This window comes from Erinaceus europaeus, chromosome 3 (genome assembly GCF_950295315.1).
Source record: "Erinaceus europaeus chromosome 3, mEriEur2.1, whole genome shotgun sequence".
Classification (NCBI taxonomy): domain Eukaryota; kingdom Metazoa; phylum Chordata; class Mammalia; order Eulipotyphla; family Erinaceidae; genus Erinaceus; species Erinaceus europaeus.
Window position 1 is genome coordinate 15988310 of NC_080164.1, and position 27518 is coordinate 16015827.

The 27518-nt window shown below is 47.2% G+C and overlaps 1 protein-coding gene across 3 annotated transcripts in view; it reads right to left on the minus strand.

The window, feature by feature from the left end:
- Window positions 1-19254: 19254 nt before the first annotated feature.
- Window positions 19255-27518, minus strand: part of ASXL2 (ASXL transcriptional regulator 2) — a 133443-nt gene continuing 125179 nt past the window's right edge. For all 3 annotated transcript variants that reach the window (XM_060186685.1, XM_007516745.3, XM_060186686.1), the window contains one exon: window positions 19255-25711. In XM_060186685.1, coding sequence (XP_060042668.1) covers window positions 23246-25711 — 2466 coding nt within the window. In that variant the 3' untranslated portion in view covers window positions 19255-23245. The remainder of the gene's footprint in view (window positions 25712-27518) is intronic.

Consider the following 27518-nt stretch of genomic DNA (forward strand, 5'->3'; position numbering starts at 1 on the left):
GCAGGTGTCTGTCTTTCTCTCCCCCTCTCTGTCTTCCCCTCCTCTCTCCATTTCTCTCTGTCCTATCCAATAGCGATGACATCAACAACAACAAAAACTACAACAATAAAACAACAAGGGCAACAAAAGGAAAAATAAATATTTAAGAAAAAGATATATATATAAAAAGATCCTGAACAGAGAGGGAAAACACAGAGTGAAACTTGGACTGGATTTGATGTATTGCATCAGAGCAAAGGATTCTGGGGAAGGAATTGAAGGAAGGGGTTGATGGGGCCCTGGTGCAGGATGGTGGAAAAAGACCTAAGTTGAGGTTGAGAGGTGAGAGCTTGTACCCCTGTGTCAACAACTGTACGGTAAGCCATTAACGTCCCCCAATAAACATGATGAAAAAACCCCAAAGCTTTCCATCTCCTGCCCAGGCATATTCCACGGAATAGAGTCTCCAGGTGGCAGTGGGCAGGAGACATGCACAGTCTCTCTCCAGCTGTGCGCGAGAGCAGGAGCTAAACATCCGGCTACACCAGCTGAGCATGGGGGTGGGAGCGGGGGCTCTGGGGCCAGAGACTCCCAAGTGCTCGCGTTATCAAACTTCACTCCCCTCCCCCCACCCCCGCCCAGCAACACTGCACAGTCTCTGTGATTCACACTTCACTGCAATAGCCGACACCCCCTCCCAATTCTAAAAGTTCAAGGCGCGAGAAAGAGACTCCACTGTATAAACAAATATGAAAGTGCCTCCCGCATCATAAGGCATCAAATAGGAGCTGAATCTGAGCAGATTGGCAAGAAGCCGGACTGCAGGGGGAGCACAGAAATACATTTTCTAGAAACGAGTATGGCCCTTTTGGAAAGCAACAGGGAAAAGAGCCAGGTGTCATTAAAAGACTCCACCTTTGATTCTGCAGTCCCATTTGTGGGAATTTAACGAAGGAGATAATTAAACAGGAGATGAATGCCGTTGGGGCTGGGTGGTGGCACACCTGTCAGAGTGTACGCATTACCGTATGTGAGGACCCTGGTTCAAATCCCCAACCCCACCTGCAGGGAAGAAGTTTCATGAGTGATGAGCAGTGCTACGTCTCTCTCTCTGTATCTCATCTTCTATTAAAAATAAAGAAAATGAAAAAGAAATGGCAGGGCCAGGTGGTGACACAACTGGTTGAGCACTTATATTACAGTGCACAAGGACCTGGGTTCAAGCCCATGGTCCCCACCTACAGGGGGAATGCTTTGCAAGTAGTGAAGCCTGGCTGTAGGTGTCTTTCTGTCTCTCATCTTTTCTGTCTTCCTATTCCTCTCAATTTCTGGCTGTCTCTATCCAGTAATTAAATTTTTTTTTTTAAAAAAACTCTACACTTATTTATTTTTGCCTCCAGGGTTATTGCTGTGGCTCGGTGCCTGCATCACGAATCCACTGCTCCTGGAGGCCTTTTTTTTTTTTTCTTTTAATATTATTTTCTCTTTTGTTGCACTTGTTGTTTTTTATTGTTGTTGTGGTTGTTGTTATTGATGTCATTGTTAGGACAGAGAGAAATGGAGAGAGGAGGGGAAGACATAGAGGAGGAGAGAAAGACAGACACCTGCAGACCTGCTTCACCACTTGTGAAGTGACTCCCCTGCAGGTGGGGAGCCGGGAGCTCGAACCGGGATCTTTACACTGGTCCTTGTGCTTTGCACCATCTGTGCTTAACCTGCTGTGCTACCACCCGACTATCTACACTTATTTTTATTTTAATGGCTGCGGGGAACTGCACCAAGTCCCAGTGATAAGCCTGGTGGAAAAAAAAAGTGAAAACCATATGTGTGACCTCTGGTTTGGAAGGCAACGCACTAAGCACCCCATGACTACTGACAGGGCACCATGCTGACCTCAGAAAGCTTGAAAATGGGAGCCAGACACTCAGCAGCTCCCAGCCTTGACTCTGTGACAGCTGCCAGATGTATCTCAAGTCCTGCCTGGAGATGCAGAGGGCTGAGGAGAAGCCCCACTTGCTGGGATCTCCGCAGAACCCCACCAAGACCCAGCTATGGCCTCGGGACAAGGTTCCTGCCAGTACACAATCATGAGCATGACTGCATCCTGGGCACCCAGTTCAGGCCTCTGGAGTCTCACATCTGGGCGCCATCACCTCAGGATCATAATCAGGTGGGCTTGTCGAATATGCCAGTTCCCAGGGCCACCCTCCTAAGCCAGGGAATGAGTGTCTCTCTGCATATGGCCTCTGTCATGCCAAAGTCTGAGCATGGAGACCTAAGGCTGAGAGCATCCTCTTGGCCAGCAGTGGGAGGGCCTGGGTGTGGGGCAGAACCAAGGGGTAGCAGATAGGGAAGAAAGACTGGGGCAGGAAGTGAGTACACACCCACTCAGGAGCCCTGAGTAGAGATACTGGTCCCAAGCCCCCAGAGCAGTCACACAGAGGTGGCCTGAGAAGGCCACAAGTTGAACTACCAAGCTCATGAGACATGCCTACACAGTGATTGGTGTGTGTGTGTGTGTGTGTGTGTGTGTGTGTGTGTGTGTGTGTAAGAGAGAGCGACTAAGAGACCAAGAGACTTTGGGAGAGTTATGGTGGCTATCTTTGAGGGAGGGAGGACAGAACTTTGCTGGTAGGAGTGGTGTGGAGCTATCATGTGACAATCTTGTTAAGCTACTAAGGGAGACAGGGGAGGGGAGGGAACAGTGGAACAAGAAGATGTGCAGAGTTAGGGGGTCAGGCAGTAGTGCAGCAGTTTAAGCACACATGGTACAAAGCACAAGGACTGGCATAGGGATCCTGGTTCGAGCCCCCAGCTCCCCACTTGCAGGGGGAGTCGCTTCACAAGCAGTGAAGCAGGTCTGCAGGTGTCTGTCTTTCTCTCCCCCTTTGTCTTCCCCTTCTCTCTCCATTTCTCTCTGTCCTACCCAACAACGACATCAATAACAACAATAATAACAATGACCACTACAATGATACAAAAACTAGAGCAACAAAAGGGGAAAAATAGCCTCCAGGAGCAGTGGATTCATGGTGTAGGGAATGAGCCCCAGCAATAACTCTTGAGGTAAAAAAAAAATTCAGAGTTAGTTTCTGATTAAGAAATCGGTGAGTGGTGGTCTGGGAGGTGGCACATTAGATAAAGCATTAGATTCTCAAGCATGAGGTCCCCAGTTCAATCCCCGGCAGCACATGTACCAGAGTGATGTCTGGATCTTTCTCTCTCTCCTCCTATCTTTCTCATTAATAAATAAATAAATTCTTAAAATAAAGAAAGAGTGGTCCAGGAGGTAGTGCAGTAGATAAAGCATTGGACTCTCAAGCTGCAGGTTCTGAATTCAATCCCCGGCAGCACATGTACCAGAGTGATGTCTGGATCTTTCTCTCTCTCCTCCTATCTTTCTCATTAATGAATAAATAAAATCTTTTTAAAAAAAGAAAGAAAAAGAAAAAGAGAAAGAAAGAAATCGGTGAGTGGATTATTTGGGGCTCCTATTGCAGCCTCACCTGAAAGGGCTTGTCCTCACCAGGCAGTAACACCAGGACCCTGGGCTGTAGTGGCCCTTGCCACCCTCAGGGGACACTGTCTTTTTCAGCCCCTCAGCTAAATGACTTCTGCAAAAGCTAGATGTCCAACAAATAAGGAGGTTATATATACCAATTCAGCACATTATCAGTTACTAAAGTTATAGTCTACAGAAACAAGGATTACAGAGAGAGAGAGAGAGAGAGTATTTTATGTTGCTCTGGGGAGTGAACCTAGAGTTCTATGCATAAAATTTCCCTGGCCCAATTTTCTTTTCTTTGTTCTAGAGAAAGAGGTGAGAGGGAGAGAGAGACAGAGAGGAGAGGCATGACAGCACTGCTCCATCATCCACAACAGTCACGTGGTGCTAGGGCTCAAACCCAGGGCCACACACACTGCAAGTCAACTGTTCCACCCCCTGAACTATCTCCAAGTCACACGGCATGTGTTTTCTAAGGTTAGGAAGTCATAACTACAGAAGAATGAAAACAAAGCTTTCAGAACGCGAGAGTTGTGACAACTTTTGGTCCTTAAACATGGCTGAAAGTGTGCCAATATTTCTTGCCGTTACTAAAAACTAGGTCTCTCCTGCCCTTCTGCTTCTCTGACTCACAGTGTGAAAGCTACAAGAAGGAAACTGCTGAGTACTCACTAACCAGAAAGGTCCCAGACATCCCCATGAAGCTCACCACAGCAGCTCTGGCTGGCAGCCCTGAGCCCAGCCTGTGCCAGCCGGCAGAACCCCAGCTACCTGGTTCGGCAGCTTGTCAGCAGGCTGTGTGGAGACCCTGCAGGAGCTGCTCTGCTGAGCATGCAAGAGGCCCAGGCTGAGCCTACACACCTGGCACTTTCCGTGGGGTTAGCCCGTGAGCAGATGCAGGCCCCGTGCCACATCCTGCACCCCAGGTGGAGTCCCAACCTCACCAGACAAGGGTGGAGGGAGAAGCAAGCATGGTGGAAGTACCAACCTCTGCCCACAGCCCGGGAGGTGAGAGGTTAAAGTTGGGGGCTGGGCGGTCCTGGGTGTGACCGAGTGTGCAAGGAAGTGTAGTGGAGCCACGTTCACCTGAAGGTCATGTTTTCCTTCAGCGCATCCCACGAGACAGAAAAATGCCAGCTCCCAGGGTGGAGGGGTGGGGACACTGGGGGTACTTTGTGGGAGGAGGAAGGCCAACCAAGTGGGTCAGGATGCCCTAGAAGAAAAATGCCAATTTGGGAGCCTGGGTGGTGGCACACCAGATTGAGCACACACACACTACTACCATGTGCCAGGACCTGGGTTCAAGCTTCCACTCCCCATCTGTGGAAGGAAAGCTTCCTGAGCAGTGAGGCAGGTCTGTCGATGTCAATTCTCTCTCTCTAGCTCTTCCTCCTCCCTAAACATCTCTCTGCCCTATCAAATAAAGAAAATGGGGGGGGGGTGGCTGCTGGGAGTGGTGAATTCGGAGTGGCAGCACTGACTCCCAGTGATAATCCTGGTGGCAAAAAGTAATAGTAAGTAAATATGCAAATTCCAACACAAGGAAGTGGCTCAGATGGTAGAGAACAGGCCTTTCCCAGATTCGATTCTGGGCACCACATATGCTGGAGTGGTGTTCTCGTCTCTTTCCCTCTCTCATAAATAAATTAAATAAGGACTGGCTGGTGACGTACTTGATAGAGTGCAAAACTCAGGGACTCAGGTTCAAGTCCCCAGTTCCTACCTGCAGGGAGGAAGCTTCATGAGTGGTGAAGCAGGTCTGCAGGTATCTCTGTTTCTGTCTCTCTCTCTGTCTCCCCCCTCAGTTCCCGTCTCTATACAATAATAAATAAAAATGAAATAAAGGGGGCCGGGTGGTAGTGCACAGCGGGTTAAGCGCACACGGTGCCAAGTGCAAGGACCGGCATAAGGATCCTGGTTCGAGGCCCCGGTTCCCTACCTGCAGGGGGTCACTTCACAAGTGATGAAGCAGGTCTGCAGGTGTCTGTCTTTCTCTCCCCCTCCGTCTTCCCTTCCTCTCTCCATTTCTCTCTGTCCTATCCAACAACAACAATAGCAATTACAACAATAACAACAACGATAAAAAACAAGGGCAACAATAAGGAAAAAATGGCCTCCAGGAGCAGTGGATTCATAGTGCAGGCACTGAGCCCCAGCAATAACCCTGGAGACAAATAATTAATTAATTAAATTGGGGCCAGGCAGCAGTGCAATGAGTGGGTTAAGCACACATGGTGCAAAGCGCCAGGACAGACTTAAGGATCTCAGTTCCAGCCCCTGGCTCCCCACCTGCAGGTGGGTCAATTCATAAGCGGTAAAGCAGTGTCTATCTTTCTTTCCCCTTCTTTGTCTTCCCCTCCTCTCTCAATTTCTCTCTGTCCTATCCAACAACAATGATAGCAATGATGACAACAACAACAATAATAAGAGCAACAATGATATACAACAAGGGCAACAAAAGGGAAAAAATAGCCTCCAGGAGCAGTGGATTCATAGTGCAGGCACCGTGCCTCAGGCAAAAAAACAAACAAACAAACAAAAAACCTGGAGGCAAAAAAAAAAAATTAAATAAACCTGCATCTTGTGCCTGTCCTTCCTGGGTTGGGCCAGTCCTGCCCACTCCTGACATAGCTTGGAGGCTGCCCCTCCCAAGGCTAATAGAGAGTGCAGGCCCTCCCACCCTAAACCACTCAGGAGACCACAGCCCTTGGGACCCAGTGGTGGCCCTCACGCTGTGCTCTGAAGAGCACGCATGGAAGGAGGAAGCAGTTGGCCCAGACGCACATGATTCCAGTCCCCACAGAACAAGTGGTAATGTGTACAAGCCACGCAATCCCGCAGGGCCTCAGTTTCCCTGTTGGTGCCTGGGAGATGCTGCAGTAAAAACCCACCACAAGGTGAAGGGGGACAGGGGGCAGGACTGAAGAGGTCAGTCTGAGAGGTCAAATCACAAGAGGTCAGCCTTGCAGAGTGCATTTTTTTGAGAAGCTGGTGATGAGACTTGAGTTTCCCAGGCTTCTGGCTCTGTGCACCAAGTCCCGCCCAGCCTCACTGGTATTCGGTGCCACCTGGGCACTGTTTACTCTGGGTTAAATATTGATGGGGACAAGCCTGGGACCTGCAGCTGGCTAATGTTCCCAGAATTGCAGCAAGAGTTCCAGGAAGCTTCTGGATACCTGGCACTTGCTGTGTCCTTTGGGTCCAGGGAAATTTGGCTGGAAGGACACTGAGGACACCAGGTCACTCTCTCTGCCTCCCCATGTCCCCAGAGGCAGTGCTTGTCCTCCCCATTCATGTTCCTAGAGAATTTAGCTCATCCAATTTGAGGACAAGGACAGAAACTAGGTGACAGTGACAATAATACAATGTCCAAACTTGCTTTATTAAAGCTTTATTTTTTTTTAAATGTTGAGTAAAGGGGAGAGAGAGGAAGAAAGAAAGGAAGAAAGGAAGAAAGAGAGAAAGAAAGAAAGAGAGAAAGAAAGGAGGGAGGAAGGGAGGGAGGAAGGGAGGGAGGGAAGGAGAGAGAGAGAATACCAGAGTATCACTCTGGTGTATGGGATGTCAGGGACCAAACTCAGGACCTCATGCTTGAGTGAGACCCAAGCTTTATTCACTGCGCCACCTCCTGGGCCACTGAAGTTTGACATTCACAGCCATCCTGTGTTGTTGGAGGCTCAGGCATAGAAGAAGCTGCCGTGGTGCCCAGCCTGGGGCACTTGCTCTTGAAAGGAGACACTCACTCCACAAATGCTTATGATGCCCTGTAGTAAGCCGTAAGACGAGCTGTTCTGCCTGGCTGAAGCTTAGGACTAAGCAGAGAGCTTGAGCTGCAGCAGTGCCCTGGACACGAAATGAAGGTTAGGCTATCACCGTATTTTTTGCTAAAACAATATCTGCCCCTGAATACTTTTGAGCACTTGTATGTTTGCTTTGGAACAGATTGTTCCACGCTCTCCCTAAAGGCGTGGTTCTCCACAAGAGTCAGTTTTGCTCTCCTGGGGATGCGGGGTATTGTCTGGAGACATTTTGTGTTATTATTGCCACCACCTGACGCTGTTGGGCATGCTACTGGCTAGAGGCCAAGGTTAGACATGTTGTCATGACAGGACAGTCACACAGCACAGGGTCGCCTGGCCCCAAATTCCCACTCAGCAAGCCAAGGCACAGAAACGGGGTGTGGGGGTTGCTTAGTCCACAATCGGTTCCTTTGGGCAGCAAAAGCATTCTGAGCCTCAGGAGCACTAGCCCTTCTGTCCTGTGTCCTGTCACTCGTCCATGAAGAGCACTGTTCCCGTCCTCCCCCTTCTCCTCCCTGCTCACCCCCTCCTCCCATGGATAGAGCACACCAACCCAGCAGGCTGTTTGCAGATGCTAAGTCACTGAAACTACATTCGGTGGCCACTGTGTCCAGAGGATTCTCTTCCAGAAGTAAAGCTTTCAAATAAGAAACCCCTGGAAAAAAGACCTTGTCTTCCATACCCTAAAGATAAACCTCCCGGGATATGCAAATGAGTCGAATTACTCCAAGGCCACTGAGTACAAGCTTTCAGTTCATCTGACTTTCTTTTGCGAGTGTTTTGGCTGGCTTGTCGAAGCATAATGAATCCAGTTTGCTCTCTGGGGCAGCCCTGCCGTCCCACAGGACTGGTTTCTGAACTGACCTGCTAGTCTCTTTTTTTTTTTTTTTTCACATATGTTAAGCAAAGTGGTGACATTTTGAATTGAGAATGAGAAGTGAGGAAAACTACAGTGAAGCCCGAGGAGAGGGAAAAAGCACCAATATGCCTAAAAAATGGAAACGGTAGCTTTTTTTCCCTCCCAGAGCTGGGGCTTCCTGAAGCAATATCACTGCTCTAGGGCGGACTTTGTTTCTGAGAGAGAGAGAGAGAGAGAGAGAGAGAGAGAGAGAGGGAGGGAGAGGGAGAGGGAGGGAGGGAGAGAGAGAGGGAGGGAGGGAGGGAGGGAGAGAGAGAGAGAGAGAGAGGGAGAGGGAGAGGGAAGGAGGGAGAGAGAGAGAGAGAGAGAGGGAGGGAGGGAGGGAGAGAGAGAGAGAGAGAGAGAGAGAAAGAGAAATGAGTTTCTGGTGCTCTGTCACCACAGAAGCTAATCCAAAGCCAGGTCTTGAACCTGGGTTGTGCCTACGTGGTGAGTACTTGGACCAGAAAAAGAATCACTTTTTAACTTTTAACTTCCTTAGCTTCAAAAGCCCAGTTCTTTTTTTTTTTTCCCCTCCAGGTTTATCGCTAGGGCTTCGTGCCAACACTATGAATCCACTGTTTCCAGTGGTCATTTTTTGCACTTTATTGGATAGATCAGAGAGAAACTGAGAGAGGAGGGGGAGACAGAGAGACACTTGCAGACCTGCTTCAGACTTGTTCCCCTGCAGCTGGGGAGCAGGGGCTTGAACCCGGATTTTGAGCAGGCCCTTGCGCTTCATATTATGTGTGCTTAACCGGGTGCACCACTGCCCGGCCCCAAGCCCAGCTCTTTCACTTCGATTTACTCCTTTGCCTAATACACTGCTTTGCAGAGCATGGCACCAGACTGCAGCCACCCTCTCTCTCCCAACAGCTGCTCCTTCCCTGGGCTCTGAAGGAGACTCCCATCTGGGAGCAGGGAAGTCTTCCAAAGGGAAGCCAGGACATGGAGGTCAAGTTCAAAACTCAGCTCACTCACCTCGTAATCAGTAAATACTTGCCCGTTGATGGTGTGCTCAGACAGCCATCGGGATGCATGAATCATGTCCCCATGCACTGGGTGGCTGATGACTGTAACTTAGCTATACAAAGCCACAGTTCTTTTTCTTCTTCTAAGATAATGACATATGTTGTTAATTTTTAATATTTTTATATTTATTTATTCCCTTTTGTTGCCCTTGTTTTATTGTTGTAGTTATTATTGTTGTTATTGATGTCATCATTGTTGGATAGGACAGAGAGAAATGGAGAGAGGAGGGGAAGACAGAGGGGGAGAGAAAGATAGACATCTGCAGACCTGCTTCATCACTTGTGAAGCGACTCCCCTGCAGGTGGGGAGCCGGGGGCTCAAACCAGGATTCTTACATGGGTCCTTGCACTTTGCGCCACTGCGCCACGTGCACTTAACCTGCTGTGCTACCTCCTGACTCCCAAAATTTTAAAATTTATTTATAAAATGGGAAATATTGACAAGACCATAGGATAAGAGAGGTACAATTCCACACAATGCTCACCACCAGAGCTCTGTATCCCATTTCCTCCCTTGAAAGTTTTTTTTTTTTTTAATTTTTATAAGAAGGACACACTGACAAAAACCATAGGATAAGAGGGGTACAACTCCACACAATTCCCACCACCAGAACTCCGTATTCCATCCCCTCCCCTGGTAGCTTTAACCCTCTGTGGGTATGGACCCAAGGTCACTGTGGGAAGCAGAAGGTTGAAGGTCTGGCTTCTGTAATTGCTTCTCTGCTGAACATGGGCATTGACAGGTTGATCCATACTTCCAGCCTGCCTCTCTCTTTCCCTAGTGGGGTGGGGATCTGGGGAAGTGGGGATCCAGGACACAGTGGTGGGGTCGTCTGCCCAGGGAAGTCTGGTTGGCATCATGGTAGTATCAGGAACCTGGTGGCTGATAGAAGAGTTAACATAAAGCCAAACAAATCATGAACCTAAAGGCTGGAATAGTGCAGATGGGAGCATGAACCCAGGATCCTTATGGGATGCAGAAGGTGGAAGTTCTGGCTTCTGTAATTACTTCTCTGATTAGCATGGGCATTGGCAGCGATCCATACTCCCAGCCTCTCTCTCTCTTTCCCTACTGGGGCAGGGTTCTGGAGAGGTGGGGTTCCAGGACACACTGGTGAGGTCATCTGCCCAGGGAAGTCAGGCTGGCATCATGGTAGCATCTGCAGCTCTGTTCTTTGAAGTGAGATTTTATTTAAATTTTTGCAAACAGCTAATCTGCATGTACAAAACATTTTTTAAAAGATTTTATTTATTTATTCATGAGAAAGACAGGAGGAGAGAAAGAACCAGACAGACATCACTCTGGTACATGTGCTGCTGGGGATTGAACTCCGGACCTGATGCTTGAGAGGCCAGTGCTTTATCTACTATGCCACCTCCTGGACCACCAAAACATTCTTTCTACTATAGTATTGTACTCGGAACTTGTTTCACTGAGTAAATGTATTTTTCAAACTTTTTTTTTTCATGGTCAGCAAGAGGTTTTTATAGGTAATAATCATGAAGGTGAGAAGAGAAAAAAGAGAGGTAAAAGAAACACATTCTGGGAGTCGGGCAGTAGCGCAGCAAGTTAAGCATACGCGGCGCAAAGTACAAGGACTGGCATAAGGATCCCGGTTTGAGCCCCCGGCTCCCCACCTGCAGGGGAGTCCCTTCACTGGTAGTGAAGCAGGTCTGCAGGTGTCTGTCTTTCTCTCCCCCTCTCTGTCTTCCCCTCCTCTCTCCATTTCTCTCTGTCCTATCCAGCAACGACGACATCAATAACTACAACAACAATGGAAAACAAGGGCAACAAAAGGTAAAATAAATAAATATTTTTTTAAAAAAAGAAACATTCATTTTGAAAAGTTAAAAAAAAAAAGACATGGAAAATGTGGTAAATATATATGTGCCTTGCTGCAAACACACGAGAAAGTAAGTCAACTTAAGGAAATACCCTCAGATATAGTCCTGTTTTTACTTTATGTTACACCAGCAGAAAAGTTTACTAGTAGTTTTGAATCTTGATGTTTTAGGATGGCAAATGATCGCTTACATATGAGAGAAGGCTAAGCAGAAATTCAATTACTCTGTGCAGACCTACCATGAGGCGTGTAGCTCAATGTTTAGAATCCGGATTTTTCCTTCATACATCAAGCTCTCACAGACTTTGATGTGACCATTCCTCTGAGTCCACCTGTAGGTGTAATGCCTCTTATTAAATCACCCAGAATAGAAAATCACAGATTAGCCTGGTCATTTGTAATAGCGCTGGCTAACAGAATTATCGTATCACATCATTCTTCATCTAAAAATTGGTGGCAACTGGCTGATGCACGTACTCTGCAGTGCTTCCCTAGTGTGAATAAGCACATAGCCTCCTTGAGAAGGAGTTACATACATTGCCACGGATACACTGCTCTTCAATAAGGAAAGGGAGATAGCTCTCTTGGTAGAGTGCACACTTTACCGTGTGCAAGGACCAGGGTTTGCACCTCTGACAGCAACTTGCACAGGGCAAGCTTCATGAGCAGTGGGGCAGTTCTTCGGCATCTCTCTCCGCTCTGTCTCTTTCCCCATCCTCTATCTAAAGGAGAGAGAGAGAGAGAGAGATTGAGACTGACTGACTGACTTCTGGGAGCAGAGGAATCATGCAGGCACAGAGCCCTTAGTAATCGTATCAATAGTAGTTATTTTAAACACTGATTTTCATCCTAAACCTGCATGGTTTATTCATATCTTCAAAGAATGTGCCTTTCTTTCTCTTGAAACAATGGTTTTAAATTAAGCTTTCAGGGACTCAGTCGGGATGCATTGGATCAACCTTCTCGTGGTGCATCCCGTGAGTACCCATTCATTGGGGAAACTGACGATCCTTCCTAGCCGACTGAATCCACATGGATCCCAGTCACTTTCAAAGCCGGCAACAAGCAGCTCCTGACAGCTTTCAACCTGACGCTGTTGACTGGCTACGGAAGAAGGGCAAACGCTAGAAGAAGAAAGGGACTCAGTCGAGTCTCTCCTGACGTCCTTAGAGCAAGATGCTTCATGCTGTCCCCATACACACTGCCCACAGCACAGTCTCAGCTTGTTAGCTGGGAGAACAAGGACTCTTGCGCACGGGGTCTTCACACTGTCTGCAGAAGGCACTTGCCTGTTGTCTTTTCCAGGACTGAGGGGCCACTTGCCTGCCGGTTCACTCCAGCTCTAAAAAAAGTCATTGTGCCGGCGGTGGGAGCCACGGGGACCACGGGCAGGGTCAGCACCCTGCAGCCAGTCAGCCCTTCTGCTCTGCTAGCTCTGTGTCCAGCCCAGGGGTCAGGTCGATGGTGTGAAAGCTCCAGTTAGTGAAAGGAAGGGACTCACTGAAAACCCTTGACTCTGTTCTTCTGATGGGTGGCAGAGTAATGAATGAGGCCAAAGGGTGGAGCGTCTGTTCCTGGACTCCACCCCACAGACACACAATGGTGCCAGAAGGCGCACAGAATCTCGCAGGCGGGGCTTCTCGCCCTTCCCAGGAAAGGGGCTCCGGGGTAACCTGTGCTTCCAATTCAGGAAAGGGGGTTCACTCCCCACTGAATAACCACGTGACTGGAGACCCTTCATCCCTCCTAGGATGATGAACCTAGGAATCTTGCAGGTTCAATAAGCAAAACTTCTCCTTCCCAGGAGAGTGAAGGACATAAAATGTGACAAATTTTGCAAAGCTCCTTTCCTGAACCAAGTGTAGTGTGGGGCCTTAACTCCTTGTATAATGATAAATGGCCTGGGGCCGGGAGCTAGCTCACCAGACAGCACACACGCTTTTTCCCATGCAGGAGGATCCAGGTTCGAGGCCCCAGCACCACATGGAAGCACCATGCACGGCAGGTGCTGTGGTCTCTCTCTCCCCTCTTCAGCTCTCTCCCATTTCTTCTGCCAGCATTCTTGTTGCACCTTCATGATTGGAAACTTTTTCAACCCCTGCCTCCAGGGTTATTGCTGGGGTTCGCTCCCAGTGGTCATTTTTTCCTTTTTTCTAAATTAGAATACATAGGACAGAAAGAAGTTGAGAGAGGAGGGGGAGATAGGGAGATAAAGATAGACCTCTGCAGACTTGCTTCATAGTTTGTGAAGCATTTCCCCTTTGAACCCAGGTCCTTGCTGTGCGCCCGCCACCTGCCTCCCTGTTTGAGACTAAGAGAGAGGCGCACACCTCAGCTCCACTGCACAGCTCGTGAAGCTTCCCCTCCACATGGTGCTCCCAAAGTGGTGGGCTGGGGCTTGAACCCAGGTCTCTTGACACCTGAGGGCCCTAGTTTATTTAATCCCTGGAATCCTATATGCCACTCAAGCCTTGGTTCTCTGATCTGTTCACCTCTGTAAACACTAGCACCCCACTACCCTCACTTCCAGGCACTGGGAAACCACCTTTCTACTTTCTGGAACTATCTGTTCAGTTACCTCATTTAAGTGGAATCACACAGCATCTGTCCTTAGAACAAACTGACTTCACCTAACATGTCTCAGCATTCATCCATATTGTAGCAGGGACATTTGATGTTTTTAAAGGTTGAACAAATCTCATTGCATTTATAAACCACATTTTGCTTAACTACTCAAGGGACATTTGAGCTATTGTTGCTATGGACATTGTTCAAGGTCCTTATTTTTTTGCCGCCATGGGTGTTGCTAGGGCTTAGTGCCTGCACTGCCTCCCAGCTCCTGCTTTCGAATACGGAAATAGTATGAGTAAGAGACGCCTACAGCACTGTTCGTGACACTTATCAGGTATGACTTATAAATGTAAATGTTACTTATATATACTTAGAAGTACTTAGAAATATACTTACACACTTATACTCCTGCGCAGGACAGGCATAAAGATCCCAGTTCGAGCCCCCGGCTCCACACCTGCAGGGAGGTCATTTCACAAATGGTGAAGCAGGTCTGCAGGTGTCTATCTTTCGCTCCTCCTGTCTTCCCTTCCTCTCTCCATTTCTCTCTGTCCTATCCAACAACGATGACATCAATCACAACAATAAAACAAGGGCAACAAAAGGGAATAAATATTTAAAAAATATATTTGCTCCTATTCTGTGGGCTACCATTTCATGCTGATAGTGTTTTCAGATGCACCTGTTTCATTTCTAATCCAATCTCATTTTTTACCTGTGCCTTTGATATCACACCCAAGAAATCACTGTCAAATTTAATTTTGGAACTTTTGTTTTCTCCTCCAGGGTTTCACTGAGGCTTGGTGCCTGCACTATGAGTCCACTGCTCCTGTAGCTTTTTTTTTTTTCCAAATAGGACAGAGAGAAATTAAGAAGGGAGAGGAAGGTAGAATGGGAGAAAGATACTTGCAAAAAAAAAAAAAGTGCTTCCCCACTTGTGAAGAGACCCCCCTGGGTAGGGGGTAGCACAACAGGTTAAGTGCACATGGAACAAAGCTCAAGGACCGGCGTAAGGATCCTGGTTCAAGCCCCCGGCTCCCCACCTGCAGGGGAGTCACTTCACAGGTGGTGAAGCAGGTCTGCAGGTGTCTGTCTCTCCCCCTTTGTCTTCTCCTCCTCTCTCCATTTCTTCCTGTTCTATCCAATAATGAGATCAATAACAATAATTACAACAACAACAACAAAAACAAGGGCAACAAAAGGGAATTAAAAAGACATCCCCCTGCAGGTGGGGAGCTGGGGGCTTGAGCTGGGAGACTTGTGTTGATCTTTGCACTTCGTATTGTGTGCTTACCCTGGTGCACCACTGCCTAACCCCCACAACTTTTGTTTTCTTCCAAGGGCTTTATAGATTTGACTTTTAACATCTAGGTGGTCTATCCATATTGAGTTAATTTTTTCCTTTTTGCCTCCAGGGTTATCTCTGGGACTCAGTGCCTGCACCACGAATCCATTGCTCCTGTAGACTATTTTTTTCCCTTTTATCATTGTTGTGGTTATTATTATTGATGTCATTGTTGGATAGGACTGAGAGAAATGCAGAGAGGGGGAGAGAAAGACACCTGCAGACAGACCTGCTTCACCACTTGTGAAGTGACCCCCCTGCAGGTGGGGAGCTGGAGGCTCAAACTAGGATCCATATGCCGGTCCTTGAGCTTTGCACCATGTGCGCTTAACCCGCTGTGCTACTGCCCAGGCCCTTGAGTTAATTTTTTTTTTCCTCCAGGGTTATTGCTGTGCTCGGTGCCTGCACCATGAATCCACCACCCCTGGAGGCCATTTTTTCCCCCTTTCTGTTGCCTTTGTTGTTGTAGCCTCATTGTGGTTATTATTATTGCCATTGTTGATGTTGTTCATTGTTGGATAGAACAGAGAGAAATGGAGAGAGGAGGGGAAGACAGAGAGGGTGAGAGAAAGATAGACACCTGCAGACCTGCTTTACCACCTGTGAAGCGACTCCCCTGCAGGTGGGGAGCCAGGGGCTCGAACCGGGATCCTTTTGAGTTAACTTTTTATATATGGCTTAGAGTGTAGGTTTAACGCTCTTTTGTATACAGGCAGCAACTTTCCCTAGCAAGATTTATGGGCTAGTAAAACTCTCCTTTCAGTCACTGAATAGTCTCGGCACTCGTCAAGTTGCCGACCTTACATCTAACACACAGACTTATTCCTCGGCTCTCTTCTCTTCCATCAGTCCATGTGTCTGTCCTCACTCCGCTGCACTGTTTTGATCACCAAGGTTTTGTAGCATCAGCTTTTTTTATTATTATTTTTAAATTTTATTTTCCCTTTTGTTGCCCTTATTTTTCATTGTTACATTATGGTAGTTGTTATTGATGTTGTTGGATAGGACAGAGAGAAATGGAGGAGGGGAAGACAGAGAGGGGGAGAGACAGACACCTGCAGACCTGCTTCACCACCATTGAAGCGACTCCCCTACAGGTGGGGAGTCAGGGGCTTGAACCAGGATCCTTACGTAGGTCCTTTTGCTTTGCGCCACCTGTGCTTAACCCGCTGTGCTACTGCCCGACTCCTGCATCAGTTTTCTTTTATCCTTGAAAGCACACTGTGGTTTCATGTTTGTGTTGGGTTCCTTGACGGCCAGAAGAGACGAATGTGTTCTGCATTGCCCACACTAAGCTAAGACCTAGCACAGTTGTTCAGCTGGGCACAGGAGGTAGGGAGGGGAGGCAATAAACAATGTCATTTCACGCGGCTCATTTTCTTGGAAAAGGTAGTGACTAGCCTAAGACTGTATGCCTTTATTCAACATAAAGTGAGTCAAAGTTTGCCCATGCGTAGAAACACTGTACACGGAATTCTGGAGAAGGTGTGACCAATAATAATAATAATAATAATAATAATAATAATAATAATACAGTCTCAAAGTGAGAGGGAAAAGGTGGCAGAGAAAGAGCTGAAAGGCAGAGTTCATCTGTCAAAGTGTTAAGGCTCATATGCACAAAAATTGTAAATAAGACCAACATCAGGCCAGTTCTTCCATTGTGACATTTCCTGGTACACCAGTGCAAGTCTCAATATGTGATTAAAAGACACAAAAATAGATCATAGTGCTTATGGTCAAGTTTTTTCTTTCTTTATGCCAGCCCTTGTGCTTTGCGCCATGTGCGCTTAACCCGCTGCGCTAGTGCCCGGCTCCTTAAGTGTTTACTTTCCTAGAGCTTCATTTGCTATGTATTCTAGAGCAAACTGGCTCTAATCAGTAGTTTATTTGATCAGAGAACAAATTATGTCCTAGAATCTGTCCCTTTATGCAACAATGGGGAAAGTAAATTTGAGTGAAACTTTTAAATTTATTTTGATAGAGACAGAGAAAGTGAGGGAGAGACGGTACGTCACCACTAGTGAAGTGTCCCACCGTGTGAGCCACAGCATTCTGTACATGGTAACACATGCCCTCTACCAGGTGCACCACTGCCCAGCCTCTTTGCCATTAGTTCTTCCCCTTTGAAAGACTAATTTCAAACTTGTGCAAAGTATGATTACCTTAGGCTTAGGTGGGACACTACTGAAATCTTCCATATATTACTAATTGTATTGCTGGAACCTCTAAAATAACAATAACTTGATTTAAGAGTCAAAGTTCAATCCCATCATTTCTAGGTTCTAGGTAACTGAAAACATTACACTCAAAATAGAAAAACCCCCCCAAACCTATTATGAAAACAAAACAAAAAAAACAAGCCAGGGGACAACATCTTACAACTCCACATGGAAGAATACCCTTCTTTCTCACCAGTCTATAGGATGGAAATAAAGACGTATGTATTCTCTTCAGCATTGTGTGGCTCAGGAAAGCTGTTATGAAAGGGTTGGTTGAATTTAAGATAAAACCATCTTCCCTGACACACTGACCAAAAATGCTCTCATCAGTTGAGATGCTATCAAGACAATTCTTCAAACTCCCATTAAATCTGGATCTTCCAGTGACAGGTCTCAAGAAAGGCAAAGTGACATAGCCCCTCACTTCACTTTTCCTCTACAGGCTCTGCCTTCTTTGCAGGCTCCCGCCACTGTTGCATGCAGCATGTCAAAATACCAGTGTTTCACTGACTCACACTTACCCTCCCAACACTTCTGGAGAAATATGTAGTGTGCACCGATTCCTCCTTGGGTAGGAAGGTGGACACAAGACTATATGGTCACTGCTATAGAAACTTCTAGTTGGTGCAAAAACTATTCTTTGCATAACCAGGATTTTGCTACAGCCCTTGGCACACAGTAGGTGTGCACCATGTCTCTGCAGCAGTAAATGAAATTATCTATATAGAGGTTGGATGGGAATAATATGCAAAATCTGATTTCTTAAGATCTAGATCTTGTGGTCCAGTAGTGTCAATAACAGGAGACAGGTGGTCGGGGAAGTGGCACATTGGACTTTCAAGCATGGGTCCCAAGTTCAATCCCCAGCAGCACATATACCAGAGTAATGTCTGGTTCTTTCTCTCTCTCTCCTCCTTTTGTCAATAAAATCTTTTAAAAAAAAAAAAAAAACCTTAATTAAAAAAAAAAACAGGACATTGCTATGGGGGAGGGGGATGAAGGAGGGATGGGAGGGCACAGAACTGCAACTGGTGGTCGGTGTGGTCTGGAAATATATAGTGTTCCCTACAAAGATCTGCAAGCCATTCTCTTGGACGGCTTAGCCATCTGTAAGGATCCTTGGGCAACTCTAATGTCTGCAATTTTTGAAAAATATTAAGACTGTCTTTATCCCCCTCTCTATATACCCACATACACATGTACGTGTTATCTATATATCTCTCCTCCCTTAATCATACCCCAAAAGCACATATTTACAATGAGAAAATCTTGCTCGAGCCAAAATTTCAGATGATCTCTGGTCTGAGTGCAGTCGCCCTCCTGACATACGACACAACGGTTCAGCCCCTATTTCCTCCTCCCACTCCCACTGGCCAGGACAGAGAAATTGAGAGGGGAATGGAAGACGGGGAGAGACACCTGCTATGGCTTGTGAAGCGACCGCCTCCCCCGCCTCCCCCTGTAGGTGGGGAAACAGATTCTCGCGCTTAGTATTGTGTGCTTAACCTGGCGGGCCACCGCCACCGCCTGCCCCACCCCCCCAGCCCCAACTTCCTTCCATGCCTGCTGGGACACCAGAGGGAGCAGAAAGTCAAGTGTACCTACCGAGACAATCAAGGAAGGACATAAGACTGCTGAGATGCCTCAGAAAAGATTCTCTGTTATCGTCAGAATTTCTTCCCAGACACGATGGCCTGGAAAGTGATGACAGTGAATGCTTACTAATGAATTCACCACCGCTATGGAAAGAGGAAAACTCAGTTTCCCCTGAGATATTTCCTCACCGACAGTAAGCAACAAGAATGCATTTTTTTTTTTTTGCCTTTTTCTTTCTTTTTACATTTGTCGTAACAGGTGGTTATAACAGTTCTGGGGGAAAACAAAGACAAAGGAGTTTTTTTTTTTTTTTTTTAGCAAGCGTTCTGAAACGCACTATTTTGATTCATCATCAAACTCATTGTTTACACTCTCCCATACACTCTGTAGTCATCTTCCTACAGTGTAAGGCAACAGCTGAGGGTCCTTCCCCACCCCACTCTCAGATGGGTGTCAGACCTCGAGATTCACCACAAATTCCAAGGTTTTTATTTTCACTTTAATTTTCTTAATAATAAAATGAAAAATAAGAATATATGAATACATACAATCTATTTACATATATTTATTGCAAATACTTAAAATTCTTATGTAAAATGATTTCTCTATATCTGTGAAAAAATATGACTTTTTAAATGGTGCTGACACCAACTTCTCTGTACATACCCTCAATTCCAATGTTAACAATTCCTTTAAAAAGGCAAAAGACACAAAAGTTTAGCATTTACCAAGCCAGTCTGTACAAACCTTATAGCCAGAAGGGAAGAGAACAGCTTGTGGTCAGCCAGTCAGCTTTCTCATAAATAAAAACTCCAAAACTATCCCCCTTATTGCATTTTTTTTTTGACTGAAATAGTCTGAGCATCTTTAACTTCCTTTGAAATAATTTGTGCCTTAACAGTGAGGTCCTGCACTGAACATACCACATATGAGAAATTCAGTCTTCCACTGTCACTTTTTACATAGATATTAAAATATATATTACTTAAAATATATTACTGGAAAGCTATTTTTAAAATTGATCTTTAATAGTTGTATCAAATGTAAAGCATTAAAAAAAATAAAGTAACCAAGAATCTATGAAGCTTGCACTTCAAACTTCAGGAAATGCTTCACCCATTGTTCTGTCAGTCAATAGGTATCTAGGTATAGAAACACGGCAGCGGGGATCCCGCCTGTCATCATGTTTCTCAAAGTCTCTTTGGGCTACTGTATCAGTCAAGCTGACAATGACCCTTGGCCAAGTGTCTCACTTAGCACGTTGTTGTAATATCTTGGGGAGACTTTCTCCCCCTTGCTGTGTGGTGAAGACTCCAGGTCACAGAGAAAACAGCCCTGGAACTGCCCACTGACAAGTGCCTCCTGGAAATAAATGGTGAAGTGACAGACCCCTCAGGATTTCGCTGGAATCCCTTAAAGAAGGTAACAGTTAGATGGCTCCTGTCGGGTCACTAATAGGGATGAATCTGCACCTTCACCGGGAAGGCAGTGAGGTTCATCCTTTGGCTATTTATTTAAATGAGATAATTCCTAAAAACACCTCTGCATGTGTGCTTTATGATTCAAGTAGTGCAGTATGCCTCGCCTAGTACAAGAAAAGCTTCCTGTTTACCAAATCTTTCTGTGGAAAACGCTGTGTGAGGACACCACAGGTAGCGCCAGTATCTTGAGCACAGGGTTATGTCGTACAAACAGGGCAAGTGACTCCAGGTTTTTTTGGCTTTATTTTCAGTTTAATGGAGTTAAGAACAGAGTCAGAGCGTCTTCTCTCTGGGTCAACTTAGAACATTCCTAAGACTGAGATGAGACATCGCCAGTGTTCTCTCCCCGACAGGACCCACAGTGGAGGTACTGGGAGGCCCAAGCACACACTGGAGGCAAACATGCCAGGCCTAACGCCTGGCTTGTCACCAGAAATAGTGCAACTTAATATCATCAAAATAAGCTTAGTACTTGTTAAGAGACAGTTCAGACTGAATTGAAAAGTCAAGTAACTGAAAATTTAAGACAAAAACTGCCTGGAAGGTACAGGAGTACCATGGTCTGTTAATTTAAGGATCATCCTAATCCTGCTGCTTCACTTTCAGAAGGGCCAAATTGCAATCCCCCCTCCCCCATATAATTTGTAAGACAAACGAGTTTCTAGTTTGTTTTGAAACAAACTGGTGAGTAAATTATATTCGATTTATTATCATCTACAAGATCCTAAGTGTTCTCTCATTTGGTCAATACTGAGCCAGTGTACCTAGTTGACTGGTTTAGGGGCATTCACAAATGCAAACATTTTAGTAGCTGGGTGTTTCCTATTAAGAGAATCTGGTGAATAGTAACGCTTAGGACCAATCTGTAAGAACCTGGGTCAGGATGAAGAGGCACGATATGGTTTGCTCTCAAAATGGTCTTGAAAATCCCTGATGCCTTTCCTCTTTTCCTGGCTAGTCTGCCCATCCTCGGGCGAAGGGAACCGAGGAGGAGAGACTTTGTGACAGGAAAGGTGTGAAGAAGAAATATCACCTTCATCAACTCAAACTGGTGATGAGCCTTTCGCCCTCTGGCATGCAGACCAGCCCTCAGTTCAGACAGTAATGTGAGGAGTGAGGAGGCCGGGCAAGGATTCTGCCCAGCGACAGATCTTAGCTTCCCCTTGGAGTAGTCAGTGAACTACTCCTTTGGGGGTCTTGGCCAGTGAACTTGCTCCTTCTTCTCCCTGGACCTCTGCAGCCTCCACACACCTTTTAGCTATGGGTGTGCTGAAGGGAGAGGAGAGCTGGGAGGACATCATAACGTCTTGAATGAAGCTAGAACAGAGATATGAATCCTATACTTGTCTTGGAACGTGGACACACAACATACAAACCAACGAAAGTTATGGAGTTTGAAAGCAGCAGCAAATGACTGGGGGTGGGGAGGGATGGGCGGCAGAACAGCGGCAAAGCAAAGATGACCCCTTTCTCCTCACATGGAATTCCACTTAAATGACAAGTGTAAGCTGCTGTATATTTAGAATTATCACATCCTAAGTACTTAGTACAACCACAACTGCACTAGATCGCACTAACAGTTTTACTTCACACACTTCAAGTGAGGAGACAAAACCCAATGCGAAATGATGCATGCTGACAAACCCCATTTTTTTAAATAGCAAATTCTGCTAAGTTGTAGATTACTATTCATTAACCATGACCTAAATACATGTATTCAAAATTTCAGTCACTAGGTATAGGACTTGGAAAACAACCACCACCACCAACTATGGAGCTAACTCCTCTTCCTCTCTAGATGCCCCCGAGTCATTCACTGAACCTTCACAACAGCAATTTACTGCATCCAGAGCAGCAATTCAAAACGGGGGCATACTTCCTAAGCAGAAAGTGCTTTCACTGCGCATGTTTAAATTAATATAGAGCGGGCTTTTGACCATACAGCTCAGCTGTCTGGCAGCTTCTGCAGCATGAAGGAGTTTGCCTTCCTGGATGGAGCGACACGTGAATGACTGCAGCGCCTAAGTAAAGGGTTGGATGAGAGGTGGAAAGGAGAGGCTGCTTTATTTCTGGAGGTGAAATTGTTTTTCCAAAAGTGTTATGCTCATTTGAACAGTTTCTGCTAACTTTACTTCCCTTGTGCAATGACACAAAAGAGGCCTGAAACACCACACCACTGGTGCTTTCTGTTAGTTCCATACTGGTCCTTCATACCTGCCTGGGAGCTCCCATGAATGACGGAACACATGGGTGTTATTGCTGGAAATGCCCGGCACAAGCTATGGTCACATGCCGGTGAGGCATCATGTTCCTGTCTCTGGGAAGGGGAGTGGGACAAGGGTGCAGCAGGGCTCCACCAACAGCGAGCCAAGTGCCTATCCAGTGCCTGGTATTGGTTGATGCGAGCAAAGAGCCAAGCCGGGGCTTCCAGAGTCTGAAATCAATAAACCTTCTCTAAAATGGGAACTTGAAAGGAGTCCATATAATGTAAAGGGACTGAGTAAATCCTGAATCCAAATCCCGCTATGGCTGAATACTCTCCATGCAGCCTGCTGTCCTATTCTCAAGACATAATCAACACGGTCATTTCTTCTGACCATTCCGTCATTCCTCCCTTTTCCTAGCCTCATAAAACGGGACAGGAGGGAGACAGCTTCCTTTTACTAGGCATGACATTAAACTTTCCTCAGGGTCACATGAAGTGGAACATAAATTTGAATTCAAACTAATACATTATTACCTAAAGACTTGGAAAAATAATGTTAAAACAAAATTGTGACATATTTACATGATTTTATAAGTGCAAACTTGTCACAAATTCACAAAGGCTTGCCTGACTTAGACTTACTACACAAGGTGCTCTTCTTCTAGAATGTAAGATCCAAGCTCTGTATTCCTGATTAAATGACATTTGTCTTTGAAGACAACCGAAACCTACGTGTTCATTTTTGTGATCCCACAGGCTGCAGCAGCCTGTTACCGCACGACAAGGCAAGAGACACACAGTTTGGAGGGGCCGATGCAGTCGTCGTGGCAGAAGGCCCCACAGCCCTTGCACATGATCATGGCTTTCAACCGACAGTAACATTTCGAAGGTGCGTCCTCTATGCTGTTCTCCTCAGGAAAGGCCTGCACGGGAATGCTCTGGCCGTGGCTGCTGGACTTCATGGCCTGGCTGGCAGGGATGGTGGTGACAGTCACCGAAAAGGACATGACATCGCCTACGTTGCTCGCTACCGGGCTGCAGTCGGGCATCCCCGCAACAACAGAGTTATGGTCCATGTCAGACGAGGTGGAAACATTGATCGTGCCTCTGTAGCTGGGGCCCATCTGTGTGGGGCTCGCGTACAGCTTTGGGGTCTGCAGCGGTGGGAGGAGCACGGGCTGATGGGTGGGGCTGTCTGCAGGAAGGGGAAGAGCAGTGGACGTGAAAAGCTCGGGGCTGCCACACATGGCCTTGCCTCGAACTGCATGAGCCATCTGCTTCTGTGCTGCCTGAATAAAATCTCTGGCTAGGGTCTTATCGTCAAGCATCTGACCCCTGGTGAACGAGCAGCTCTCTCTGCTCAGAATGCTCTGCTCACGCATGGGCGACTCGGCCTTCACGCTCTTCTTCACTAAACATTCGGCACTGGAGAGGGGTTCTCCGCTGCGGGGTCCTGAGCCTGCTTCACACCTGCCGGCAGCCTGGGGCGCCTGGGGCTCCTCCTTGACCAGGACGGACTCCTGCTCATCGCCAGCGCTCTCCTCCCCAGAGTCTTCGTCTCTGTTGCTGCTGTCATCGGCTGCGTTTCTACACTCGGGATACCCCGTTTTTGAGGCCTCGTGGGGGCTGCTTAGACAAAGGCGGTCATCAGAGTTTACAGAGTGGGTCCTCCTCACACTCTCTGAACCGCGGCCGTAGGTGGAAATGTTAAGTAAGTAGTGACCTGCCATTGCAGGCCTGGATGTCCTCCTGCCGGTGAAGCCCAGCATGAACCTGTGGCTCATGGAGACGTCTTCTACCTGGAAACCTGAGTGAGTGAAGTTGAACTGGGGGGGCTGCAGAAATGAGAAGACACTCGGCATCTGAACCCGCTGCATGAGGGCCTGAAGGATCTGATCCTGGGATGCTTTACTTAGTCCTTCTTGGTACTGGTGTGTGTCAATGGGAGCGTCCCTCAGATCCTTTCCTGAAAAACGTGGAAAGGGTCTTGGAACCGGGGGGAGTTGCCTGCTTTGTGACATTTTACTGAGAGGCTGTGCGGCTGGATGGAACTGCCTCTCGTGAACGTCCGCACTGGAGCTATTTTCGGTCATGTTGGTGCCTGTCCCCCCCTTTTCCTCTTTTATACTCAGTGAGACAGTTTTCATTTCGACTTTGGTGAGAGGCTTAGGCAGGATTTGCTCCATGGGAACATCTTTGCCCTGTAGCAGCTGAGTGACCAGAGGATTATTAGCAGGTATACTAGAGCTTGGCCTTGAAATGGGTCCGTTGAGATCTGAAGACATTACTGGGGTTTTAAGGCTAGATGCTGCTGGCAAAGTGTTGGAGGGTAGGGCTGAAGTGGTTGGTGCTGTGGTCACACTGACCTGGGGGACAGCAAGTTTTGCTAAAGTGGCTGTTGGTGAGGGAGATGTGAAAGGGGAGGGATCCATGTCCATTGGAGCAGTAGCACTTGTTTCTGCCGAGACTGACAGGCCGGAGATCTTCTGACTACACCCTGCTTTGGTCTCCACTGGGCCCTCTGCTGTGAAATGAGCAGGTGAGGCATCTGAGAGGAGAGCAGGGTCTGTCGGGGTGGAAGGTGCTTTCTCCTGCCTGCAACTACTGGGCCCTTGTGGGAGGCTGAGAGGGGCCACTCTGGCTGCTGCCCTGGGGGGATTCAGGCTTTCATTATCTGCTTTCCCTAAAGCTGGTGAGGCTACGTTAGGGTGGGCTGGTGAAGGGGCACTTGTACATGCTCTACCGGTGGCAGAGGCTGGAGGCACTGAGGGGGTTTGCTGTAGTTGTGCTCCAGGGCCACTAGGAGGCTGTGCCTGGCCTGGGATCCTGGTCTCAGACTGGGGCTGAGTCTCTGGGCGACAGGGTAAAAGCTCTCTCGTACCTCCCCTGCTTCCAGTTCCTGCCAATTCCAGTGTGGGGCCCTTTCCAGTTTCACCGATTCTGTCTGAGGGGGGACTCCCTGCTCTGGCAGATCTGCCTTCTCCACCATCTCCTGGGCCTTGTCCACCTCCGGGGCCAGGTCCTGGAATGGTTCCGCCAACTGAGGCGGCGGCAGCGGCGGCAGCGGCGGCGGCGGCAGCTGCCCGCTGTGCTTTGACCAGCTGGGCTTTGGCCTTGATGTCTGCAAGGGTTCTGGCTCCGGTTCGGTTAGGACTAGTGATGGAGATTGGGAAACGAGCCCTGGGAGAGACCTGCGATGAAGGAAACAGCATGGGGGAGAGTCTGGAGACCGGGATCTAAAAGAAAGCGGACACGAGTTTAGTTTTCACTTCAAACAACAAAACTTCACTGACAAATTAAAATTAAAAAAATTAAACTTCTAGACTTGGGCAAGCATGGAGACAGCAGGAAAGGCTGTTTCCAGGGACCATCCCTCTCTGCCCAAACACTAGTACACTGCTATACCAGAAGTAAAAATGTGATTGAGTTTTTTGATTTATTTTTATTTTTAAAATATGTTATTCCTTTTTTGTTGCCCTTGTTTTTTATTGTTGTAGTTATTATTGTTGTTGTTATTGATGTCGTCATTGTTGGATAGGGCAGAGAGAAATGGAGAGAGGAGGGAAAGACAGGGGGAGAGAAAGACAGACACCTGCAGACCTGCTTCACCGCCTGTGAAGTGACTTCCCTGGCAGGTGGGGAGCCGGGGGCTTGAACCAGGATCTTTATGCCAGTCCTTGCGCTTTGCGCCACCTGTGCTTAACCCACTGCATTACCACCCGACTCCCTGACTGGGCTTTAAAGGGCTCACTACTGGAGATTCAGTCCCTAAGCACTGAGAACGATGAAATAGACAAAGCTATTGGATATGAACAGGGCAACGGAAGACTATAACGGAGCGTAATGACATAGCTGAGGCAGCAGAGTGAAGCAGGGCTGGTCTGTCTTACTGACTGTTCTCAGTCAGCGGTAATCTGTGACAACCACACACATTTCCTTTGAAAGGCAGGCGATACAGATAGTTCTAGACCTACAGAACACATGGCAGGAAGAAAAGGGCCAAGCACAGTGCAATTAAAAAAGCACAGCTCAGGAGCCGGGCAGTAGCACAGCAGGTGAAGCGCATGTGGTGCAAGGCGCAAGGACCGGTATAAGGATCCTGGTTGCTTGAGCCCCCGGCTCCCCATCTGCAGGGGAGTCACTTCACAGGTGGTGAAGTAGGTCTGCAGGTGTCTCTTTCTCTCCCCCCCCTCTCCATTTCTCTCTGTCCTATCCAACAATGATGACAACAAGAATAACTACAATAAACAGGGCAACAAAAGCGAATAAACAAACATTTTTTTAAAAAAGCATGGCTCTTGCCACAAAGGGGTGACCTCTTAATCACACAGCGGCCTCTTCAAGTGCATTATCATACTCCTAGTTCTGTCACATAAGACAGAGTTATTTCTCTACATATCTGAAGATTCAGCAAGGGCAAATGTGGTTTAAGTTAGATATGCAGAGATCTTTTTCAAACACAAATAAAGATCTGCAGGAAAGATGGGGCCTAGCCGTGGCACACCTGGTCGAGTACACACAGCAGCATGCACAAGGACCCATGTTGTTCAAGCTTCCTCCAGTCCCCACCTGATGGGGAAGTTTCATGAGTAGTGAAGCAGGACTGTACGTCTCTCTCTCTCTCTCTCTCTCTCTCCATCTCTCTCCCTACTTCTGTCTCTAAGTCAGACCTTCCATCTTCTGCACCCCACAATGACCTTGGGTCCAACTCCCAGAGGGTTAAAGATTAGGAAAGCTATCAAGGGAGGGGATGGGATACGGAGTTCTGGTGGTGGGAATTGTGTGGAGTTTAAGTGTTTCCTTTTTATAAATAAAATGAAAAAATGAAAGAAATAATCCTAGGAGGCACTAACATTCAAAAAAAAAAATCTGCAGGAATGACAGTTTTTTTATATATTTTTTTTACTATTTCTATTTATTTTAGTGGGTAGAGAGAGAAATTGAGGAAGAAGCACAGAAGGAATGAGAGACACGCACAGCACTACTTGACCACTTGTGAAGCTCCCCTGACAGACTGCAAAGAGTGATGCTGCAGGAGGCCAT